This window comes from Impatiens glandulifera, chromosome 1 (genome assembly GCF_907164915.1).
Source record: "Impatiens glandulifera chromosome 1, dImpGla2.1, whole genome shotgun sequence".
Taxonomy (NCBI): Eukaryota; Viridiplantae; Streptophyta; class Magnoliopsida; order Ericales; family Balsaminaceae; genus Impatiens; species Impatiens glandulifera.
In genome coordinates, this window is record NC_061862.1 from 120,893,121 (window position 1) to 120,904,477 (window position 11,357).

General features: G+C 29.1%; 1 protein-coding gene across 1 annotated transcript; it reads left to right on the top strand.

Annotated features, from left to right (window-relative positions):
* Positions 1-745: 745 nt before the first annotated feature.
* Positions 746-7,952, top strand: LOC124919672 (galactokinase-like). Its single transcript, XM_047459980.1, has 13 exons — positions 746-1,030; positions 1,126-1,310; positions 1,814-1,860; positions 2,283-2,377; positions 2,462-2,544; positions 3,241-3,309; positions 3,382-3,567; positions 3,649-3,783; positions 4,273-4,407; positions 4,918-4,988; positions 7,114-7,191; positions 7,272-7,413; positions 7,633-7,952. The coding sequence occupies exons 1-13, from the start codon at positions 868-870 to the stop codon at positions 7,741-7,743; spliced, it is 1,500 nt and encodes a 499-aa protein (XP_047315936.1). The 5' UTR covers positions 746-867; the 3' UTR covers positions 7,744-7,952.
* The last annotated feature ends 3,405 nt before the right edge of the window (positions 7,953-11,357 follow it).

Below are 11,357 nucleotides of genomic sequence, written 5' to 3' on the forward strand. Positions count from 1 at the left end.
TAAATTTAAACCTACTCCAACTAAAATTCCTTTAATCCATCTTGATTGTTGCATAATTTAGTTTGGACCATGATACTGACCATATATACAATGTTCAAAACAGGCTACTTGATAATACAAATATTCTAGCTGAATTCTCCATAGCTGAATTTTTCCTTTAATTAATTAAAAAAAGGATATATAAAATATAATTTTCAATTTCATCTTAAATAGCTTTTTACTATCATATTAATAATTATAAAATTCAATATATTATATATTTAATTTTTATTTTAAAATTCATTATAAAAATAAACTTGTCAAAATCTATAAACAAACTAACACCAATCTGAGTCAATGAAACACTCAAATTGCGTTGGTTACCATCTTTACTTTAGTGCTTGATCGAAAATAATTTTTATTTTTGAAAATATCAAATAACTGATTAAAATTCTTAGCATTTTTTTTATTTATTAAAACATTTATATTATTTAATAAGTTATTTTTTTTTATTAATATTTTGATTAAAGATTTAAGTGATAGAAAATTAATTATGGATAGGTTTTTTTTTTTTTTTTTTTTTTTTTTTTTTTTTTTTTTTGTTTTTTGTTGTTGTTGTTGTAAGTATGTCTATTTTTTCATCTGTATTATTTAAAAAAAAATTAAAATGTTTTCTAAAATTTGTAATAATTAAAAAATAATTATCTAAATAACAAAGTTTTAATAGATAAATTGGCGTTTGTACTTATCTTAAAATCCCATACGATTAGGAAAATGAGTTAATTTCATTCCTAGCTTGAGTTGTTTGAGAAGATTCACGAAGATATCTCATCTTTCCATTCCATTCCTTTCCTTGATCAATTCTCTTGTTTCGGTAGAATAGAAGCAATGGCGAGGCATGAAGATCTTCCAGTTCCAATCTACACATCGCTTGAGCCAATCTATGGAGATGGATCATCACTCGCAGAAGCTCAACTTCGTTTCGACAACATCAAATCCAAGTTCATTCAGGTCTTCGGTCATCCTCCAGACATTTACGCTCGTTCCCCTGGTTGATTCTCTCTTTCTCTTTCTCTATTCATCTCTATCACCACCTTCGTCGATTTCGACACTTCTTTCTGAATTTTATCGCGTGTGTTTATGCAGGAAGAGTGAATTTGATTGGCGAGCATATCGACTATGAGGGGTACTCAGTGCTTCCAATGGCTATTCGGCAGGATACAATCATAGCAATTAGGAAGAAAGTAGACGGAGATCCCGAGAAGATTCTCCGAATTGCGAATGTAAATGATAAGTACAGCATGTGCACTTATCCTGCTGATCCAAACCAGGTCATTTTATTAACTTTATCTACTTTCTCAGTATGCTTTTCCACAGTCAAATTAGGATAAAGCAGCTCAATTTTTCTATTAAACCTTTTTGTCTCCTCATCCCTTATCATGGATTTTCAAGCTTTATGAGAGTTTTCTTTTCTAGTGATTGAGGCTTTTGATAAAAAATAAATTAAAATAATTTGATCTGCCCTATTTGTTCACGTTCTTAAAGATCAACTGTTTGTCAAAACGCAAAATGATCTAGAAAATGTTTTGGATTATGATTTTTATATCAAATGAAACTAAAAATCAAACTATAAGTTGGATCATGATCTATAAATTATCTGGATCAGGATCCACCATCAATATCAAACAACCTTATACCAAACAAAATTTGACGATTTTCTAATGAGATCGTAATTGTACTAGCAGTTTTCCAAATACTATTCCATTATTTAAAAGAATGTGACTCTATTGTCCTAATTATACACAATCTTGATATCAATCATATACTCTTGCAGGAAATTGATCTAAAAAATCATCGATGGGGTCATTATTTCATCTGTGGGTAAATAAATATTCTTCATTGCTTTGGGCTTGTCTGATTGCACTTGTAAAGTAGTTACTTTATGCTATGTAAAGGGAAGCCTTATGTCTTTATCTTTTATTCTTTTCCCATAATTTATTTTGAACTGAACTTGGGATGTTATGGTCAGTGATATAAACAATAATCATAAGAATTGTGGAGGAAAAAATGCTGAGCAAGAAAAGAAGATTGTGATGAATTAGATAATATATATATTTAAATAGAGCACTCCATTGGATTAAAAAGTCAATCCATGGGGACCTTTGTTATGTATTTGATTATTGTAGTTTTAATGAAGTTTTTCCTTAAAATAAAAACAAATCTATGCTTGATTATGAACTAGACATGGATAAACAATCAACCTAGGCAATACAAAATCAAATCTATCACCTGGACTTTTACAGGTACAAAGGCTTCCATGAATATGCCATGTCAAAAGGCCTTAATGTTGGACCACAAATTGGACTGGACATTATGATTGACGGAACAGTTCCTACAGGTTTAATTCATTCACAATAAAATCATCATCAAAGCTACTAAATAATATATGACATTGTTTTTGAGTTGCTTTCTTTTCTTCTAGGCTCTGGATTATCCAGCAGTGCAGCATTTGTTTGCTCATCTACAATTGCACTAATGGCTGCATTTGGCAAGAACTTTCCTAAGGTATACTTATATTTGTGCCTGCTATTAATTGCTTCGAAATCTGGATTAGGCTTGTTGTGAGCTTTAGAGTCTTAGGCGGCCCACAGTTTATCACTTAATTTAAATGAATAAGTACTCATTTGAATTTAAGTTTTTTTTTTATAATTATTATTTAAAATTACTTAATTATTTTGAATCAACTCAAATCAATCTAAATATTCTGATTTAATTCGAGAAGCTATAGATGACTTAACTCGGTATATGATAAGAGTGTCTAAACGGCAACTTTAACCTTATCACCTCTCCTCTACAACTACCTTTCCCAACAGAAAATTGCAATTAATTATATTACATCATTATTAGGGTAAAATAGTTTTTAATAACTTTCCGACATTAGTTCCATGTTTTATCAAATCAACTAACATATCAAGTACTTAAAAAATGTATTTCATTGGTTTATTTAACATTTATTTTTTAGAAACTTAACTCGGCATTTAATAACTTTCCAACATTAGTTCCAATTTTTTATCAAATCAACTAACATATCAAGTACGTAAAAAATGTATTTCATTGGTTTATTCAACATTTATTTTTTAGACACCTAACTCGGCATTTAAAATTTTGTATTCAACACTTAATTTTCAGTTTTAGTAAACACACTTGTTTGACCATTTCCAAAGCACATGTTATTTGTATTTCCTTTTTCATTTTTAACAGAAAGAACTTGCTCAACTTACATGTGAATGTGAACGACATATTGGGACACAATCTGGTGGGATGGACCAGGTCAGGCCACTTATTGAATTTCATTTATAGCTGTTCTTCACTTAACTAAAAATGATCTTTGATTTCCAATAGGCTATATCTGTCATGGCAAAAGCTGGCTTTGCTGAGCTGATTGACTTTAACCCAATTCGTGCAACCGATGTAGAACTTCCAGCTGGGGGTTCCTTTGTGATAGCCCATTCGTTAGCGGAATCCCAGAAAGCAGTAACTGCTGCTACAAATTACAATAACAGGGTCGTTGAATGCCGCCTTGCTGCTGTGAGTATTTTATAGTCATTTTTTAACGAAATAAGTTAATTGACTGTATATATATATCATGCCCTCATTTGTATTCAACAGATTGTTCTAGGAATAAAGCTTGGAATGAAACCTCAAGATGCTATATCCGGTGTGAAAACTCTTTCTGATGTTGAACAGTTGTGTGTATCGTTTGCTGGCAGCCTTGAATCTTCTGATCCTGTTGTTGCTGTTAAGGTATTTTATTAATTCATTTATTTACTTTTAATTTAGGATGCTAGCATGACCCCTCACAACCATGTCACCCACTTCAATTTAAGTCGTTCTGAGTTTATGAATTAATTTGTAAAGTTTGTTTTATCAGAATTTTTTGTTATATCTCAATTTTGAGAAATCTTAAAGTTGTTGTAACAGATTTTACATATGATTTGTTAGTTGGATTGCAATTCTAAATTTTTGACAAACAAGATTCTGTTCAGTTTTTATTTTGCTACATTGGTGTCGCCTTTTGTAATCCCGAAATTATTCTGATAGAATTGTTTTGGGAAGTAAGCCACAAATACTCGTGATCTATAATTTTTTTAGAAACAAGGTAAATTTCCGTTTGGTAAAAGAATGTAGTTGGATCACAACACCAGCATGGCCTAATAATCTTCCTAAAGTAATTAATTGATATTACTTCCTTTGTTGTCCATCTTTCCAAGCATCTGAAATTGTGTTGCACAGGAACACTTGAATGTGGAACCATATACTGCTGAAGATATTGAAAAGATCACAGCGAAGAGCCTGCAATCAATTTTTTCTGAGTCCCAAAGTTCTTTGGATGTGATCAAAGCTGCCAAGCAGTACAAATTGTATCAGGTGCTTTTTTACAAGTGTGAAAATATAAAATGTGTTCAAACAAACTGAAATTATTTGATTGAGATGAAATGGGTTAATTTAACCTTTAGACCTGGTTTAATGTGTGTTATTAACCAACCCACTATACAATCAACAATCTACTCATCAACTAAACCATTCAAATCATCAACCAAATACCCTATATTTAAAATAGTATAAAAAATACTCAATATTTATATACCCCTAATGTCCTTTTATTCAAATAAACCATAATAACCTGATTTTTCATAACCTACACCAAATGTGGTTATATGAGATCAAACAAGGCCTTAGTTGATTTCTTCTTGCTTTTCCATATTGGATGTCAAAAGCAATTAAACATATTTCTGCGGTTCTGAGTGTTAAATAATGGTGAATGCTTTTGGTTATAGTCTGATCAAGAACTTAATATGCTTTTTTCCCTATAGAGATGATACTGTGTTCTGAAAAACAGTTCAGTTTATTGACTCTAGAATTTATATACTGTTTCAGAGAGCCTGCCATGTTTATTCCGAAGCCAAGCGCGTTTATGCTTTCAGAGACACTGTATCCTCAAATTTGAGGTGAGTTCACAACATACTTGAGGTGGTTCATAAACCCTATATAATTATTTTTATCCCCTTTATGAAATAAAAATTATTTTTAATTTACTTTACATTCCAAATTTATTTATTATTCATATTAATATCACAAAATTATTCAAAGTTCACATTATCTAATGACTCCCCTTGAAAAATTTGTGCTGTCTTTTGGAAGATTGGCTAATGTTTTGGCTTTTCAATATTTTCTTCTTTTTTGGGTCATAATGCATATTATATATGAGTGAAGAAACCTTACAAAATATAGCATTCAAAGCAAAAGGAAGTACCAAAAAAACTAGGATTAGTATTACAAACACCATGGTTAGCAACCCAATCTGCTTGATTTGCATTTCTTCGAATCCATGACAAGTGAGAATCTTGATTAAGTTGAAAGATTCTACAAATATGATCCACAATTGGCTTATTTGACCATCTCCAATCCCTTTGAAAGCAGTAATTAATAAACTCATTGGCACTCATATTCAAAAAGAATAGTATGCAATCCATATCAATAGCAATTTTCATTCCGGAAAGAATAGCCTCCACACTAAAGCCATAATAGGATCCAAAAAGTTCATAGACTTTGTAAAAACAAATAAAAGCATACCACAATTATCTTGTTGCACCAAATTAGCTGATGATTTGTTTTGAGTGGTAATAATAGAAGCATTGAAATTCATTTTTAAAACCCATAGAAGCTTTAAAAACTGCATATTATTTGCTAGAATACTTGTAGGCACTTCATCTATGAGTTGTAAATTCACTCATCTTCTCCCATACAGCCCTCACAGTTCTCATAACACAAGGTGACCTAATTGATATACATCATTGCATCTTTCTTTTAAAATGTTCCAACAACTTCTCATAATTATAAGATCATGAGTATGTTTTTTGATTGGACTTAGACTCTTTTGACTTTGTATGTATAGTCAGATATATGTTCTAGTCTCTTTTCCTTTAGGGTTGTGTTAAATGAAGGGAAATGGAATTCAAATTCTTATGTTTGTTAAAATTATAGAATTATCATTCTTGAATTTTTATTTTATTTTTTTAATATAAGTAGAAATGACAATTTGAATAATATTATCTATCTTATTAAGATATCGGTTAATAGGAGTTAATAGGGGTGTTCAACCGGTCGGTTAACCAATTAGTCGGTTTCGGTTAAGTCCGGTTTTTCCCTTCATTTTACAAACCGGTTAACTGACCGGTGTTGGTATCGGTTTTACCGGTATTGGTATCGGTTTTACCGGTTCTGGTCAGGTAACTGGGAACTTCTAATTCAATTTTTTAAATTAAATACTAAATTTATTAAATGAATTTCATTAATTTGACAAGTCTACATTTATGGTAAATGGTGAAAAAGAATTAAATGAAGACTTAAATTAAATTAAAAATAAAAACTAAGAGGCAAACTCTATATTTTTTCAAAATTCAGTACTTTCAATCATACTATATAGATTATTAAATATTATAATATATCTAATATTTTTTAAAAAATAACTAATATAAATTATAATATATATATTATTAAATATTATATTACATCTAATATTTACAAAAATAACTAATATAAATTATAATATTTAAATAATGAAATTATTACTAGTTAAACCGGTAGAAAAATAGTTCAACCGGTTGATCGGAACTGTTAGAGCCGGTTAACCGATAAACCGGTAAAATGAATCCAGTTACCGGTTTGGTTTTCCGGTTATTTTGTACAGAGCCTATCTGTAAACGATAATTAATTAGATGTTTAGTTTAAAAGAATATATAAAATGAATAAATATTGGATATGCAATTCTCAACTTGAAAGAATTGAATTGAGAATTATAAAGTACAATTATTTATTTGAATCCAATTGGAATTACAATTCTAATTCTTAATTTGAAACAGTCCAGAAAACATAAGAATTAAAATTAAACACCAAATTTGAATTCCATTGTCAATGTTACCAAATGTATCCAAATTAGGGATTTAGTTGTTATACTTAGATTGGTGAGAATCACCTGCTTTTTCAATATCTATATGAAGCTAATTTCTAGATAAATGATTTGCAAAAAATAGTATCTGAAAGACTGGTCCTGGGTGAACTTTCTACTTGTAGTGACGAGGAAATGCTGCAGAAGCTCGGGAGCCTTATGGACGACAGCCACCATAGCTGCAGTGTTCTCTACGAATGCAGGTACAAATCCCAAACTATGTTAGAATAAAAACGAGATTAAGAAACTATTAAACATATATATTTTATGATGAGATCATCAGCTGTCCGGAATTGGAAGAGCTGGTAAAGGTATGTAAAGCCAATGGTGCCCTTGGAGCTAGACTGACAGGAGCTGGATGGGGTGGCTGTGCTGTTGCTCTTGTCAAAGAGTCTATTGTGCCTCAATTCATTCTCAAATTGAAGGTAAGTCTCTACTTAATATAATGTTGTGATACCACTTATTATAAAAATAGAGTTAGTATATCATTCCATATAAATTAAAGATATTAGTAAAACACATATTATACCTGAAAAATCAAAAGATGATCTTTCAAAAGTATGTTAAACCATATATTTAAATGTTACATTATTGGCTCTAAGTCAATTTTCAATTTTATCGTCAATAATATTTTCAATTTTCAGGAGGAATTTTATCAGTCGAGAATAGACAAAGGTGTTGTAAACCAGAAAGAGCTTGGTCTCTATGTGTTTGCTTCCAAGCCATCAAGTGGGTCTGCCATTCTTAAACTCTAGCTAGTTACTAAATATCAAAAACAGTTATTTCATCTGCATTAAATTCGTGTTAGACAATCTTAATTTATTATAAATTTGTTTATCGTTAGTTTGAGAAGAAGTATTTGTTTGGGCATGGACAATGTAAGTCATCCATAGGAGACTGGATAATGAATAATAATGAGAAGTCTTTTATAAATAAATAGATTTTAATGTTGATATGAACTTGTTTGGAGTTGCTTAAGAAGATATGTTCTTTACTTGTTTGTATTGAGACAAAAATAAATTTATGTTGATAATTGAAAAGATGAGAAATCCATATTTATAATCAACTTAATTTTTTTTTTGTTGATGGCAATTTTGTGTTTAATTCATATTATTAATTTTAATTATTGTATTACTAAATAATGAATATTAGTTATGTAAAATAAATTTAAAAACAGAAAAATTATGAAATTAAATTGAATGTAATAAATCTAACAAGAATTATATTTTCCTTCTCAAATCCAAACTAAGTAGTTTATGTAATTCAGATTATGGGAATAAAAAAAAAAAAAAAAATTTAAGAATGTAGTACAATATATTTGTTATGGTTATGTAAAATTTTAGTTTGCAAGAATAATTATAAAAAAAAAAGACTTTTGATTGATAAAAATATTCTTTAAGTTTTTTTATTCAATATAAGTATCTCTTTTATATATATATATATATATATATATATATATATATATATATATATATATATATATATATATATATATATATATATATATATATATATATATATATATATATATATATAAAAAATGATGCTTAATTTTTAAAGTGTTCGAATTGCTGGGTCGAGAGCTGTGATTAATTTGGATATATATGTCCCCGTAAATGGATACGGGGTCAGATTTTGGGTTGACCCGCCCATAAATAATTAAAAATGCTATAGTTATGATTCGAACTTGCAACCTAACAAAATAAGTACAATTCTTTAACTAACTACACTAACAACACTTTATATTTTAAATTCAACACCAAATTTAATGAATGCGGGACATTTTATCAATATAAGTTCAATTTTTTAACTAATTAATCTATATATATATATATAATGATGCTTAATTTTTAAAGTATCCGGATTGTCGGGTCGAGAGTTGTGGTTAATTTGGATATATATGTGAGAGTAAATAAATACTTGGGTCAGATTATGGGTTGACCCGCCCATAAATTTAAAACGATTAAAAATAAAATGTTAATTTGAATATATATGTGAGAGTAAATGAATACTTGGGTCAGATTGTGGGTTGACCCGCCCATAAATTTAAAACGATTAAAAATAAAATAAAAAATATTATAGGTATGGTTCGAACCTGCAACTTAACAAAACAACTACAGCTCTTTAACCAAATAGGCTAATAACATTTTATATTTTAAATTCAACACCAAATTTGATGAATGCGAGACATTTTATCAATATAAGTTCAACTATATAATGATCCTTAATTTTTAAAGTGTCCGGATTACCGGGTCGAGAGCTGTGGTTAATTTTGATATATATCTGAGAATAAATGGATACTTGGGTCAGATTGTGGGTTGACCCGCCCATAAATATAAAACGATTAAAAATACTATAGGTATGGTTTAAATTTGCAACTTAACAAAACAAGTACAACTCTTTAACCAACTAGGCTAATAACACTTTATATTTAAAATTCAACACTAAATTTGATGAACGTGGGACATTTTATCAATATGTGTTCAACTTTTTAACTAACTAGTATATATATATATATATATATATAATGATGCTTAATTTTTAAAGAGTCCGGATTACCGGGTCGAGAGCTGTAGTTAATTTGGATATAAATGTGAGAGTAAATGAATACTTGGGTCGGATTGTGGTTGACCCGCCCATAAACTTAAAACGATTAAAAATAAAGTTAAAAATGCTATAGGTATGGTTTGAACTGACAACATAACAAAATAAATACAACTTTTTAACCAACTAGGCTAATTATAACACTTTATATTTTAAATTCAACACTAAATTTGATGAACACGGAATATTTTATCAATATAAGTTCAACTTTTTAACTAACTAATCTATATATATATTTAATGATGCTTAATTTTAAAGTGTCCGAATTGTCGGGTCGAAAGCTGAGAATAAATGGATACTTGGGTCGGATTGTGGGTTGACTCGCCAAAAAACTTAAAACGGTTAAAAATAAAATTTAAAATGCTATCAAATTTTTACCGTAATATTTTTTTCACGATTTTTTATATTATTATTCGTGCAAATGCACATGATATATGCCAGTAATTTATAAAATGTAAACTATATAAATTTATTTAAACTAATATTTTTAATATTTTCATTTTGTTAAAAACTTATATTTAATAAATACTAGTTATATAAATATTATCATATTATGTGGTTTAACAAGGAAAATTTATATTATCTGCTTGAGTTCAATTTTTAAAGAAATATTTATTTTATATTGCAATTGTTTTATTTTCATTTTTGAATGGTAGTATGTTGATTTTTAGTTTGTTCAATGATAGTGATAAGATGAAAGAAAGAAAAATAATATTGAAAAAAATAATTAAAAAGAAGTTAGATAGATAGATTTTTTAAAGTTATATATATTAGTAAATTTTTATTATTCAACTCATTCTAATTAGAGAATCAGTGTGATATTTGTTTTTATAAAAAAAAATATCAGTTCATTCCATTAAAAAGCCCAAGAAAAAAAAAAAAAAAAAAAAAAAGTAAAACATGACTTTTGAATAAGCTAAATAAGTCATAGCATTAAAAAAAAGAAAAAAGGAAATCAGTCTGATATTGAGTTCGTTGAATTTATTTAAGCTAAAATAATGTTGTTGTAATTTTTCTTAAATGTAATATTAATATATTTTGTATTAATTTAACACATTTTAATAAGAAGAATGAGTTAAATATTTATAAAGCTTTTATCAAAAGCTCACTACATTAGTGGCCTCACCTTATAGAGTTCAGATCTTCTGCTACCGATTGCCGTGTTCCCCTGTGGCGGACCAATCAGATTGCAGCATTATTAATTTAATAATAAATCAATCTGGGCAGGAGACGGAGGGAGGGAGAAACCGGAATCCGGGTTTAGGCCCGGGTTCACACCAGACGCCGTTAACGGAAGCGCCTGTTAACGCCAGGAAATAATATAATATTCATATGATAAACAGATATGATATCTTCGCTCCGGGACCGTGTCAGAGGGGAGGGTGAGATACGATGGGAGCGAAGATCTACACGCCCGTTGCACTTACCCTCATGTAAACCCCCCATACCCACCCATGAGAAGACCGCCTGCCGTTCATGAAAATACACTTACACGTCTATGTAAAGACCGAATTGACAGGGATATTATATTTACGTTTATTTAATATTAATTTAATTTATTAAAAAACACATGCAGCGATATAATATTCGCTTCAATTAATTCAATCTTTTTTTTTCAAGGAATTTTTATTTAACTTTTGTATTTAATTTTTTTTGCCTCGAGACTCTTTGGAGCGAAGATATATTTGCTTCAATTAATTTTAATTAAAACCTCATGTAAACCCCCCAACCCACCCATGAGAAGACCGCCTGCCTGCCATGGAAA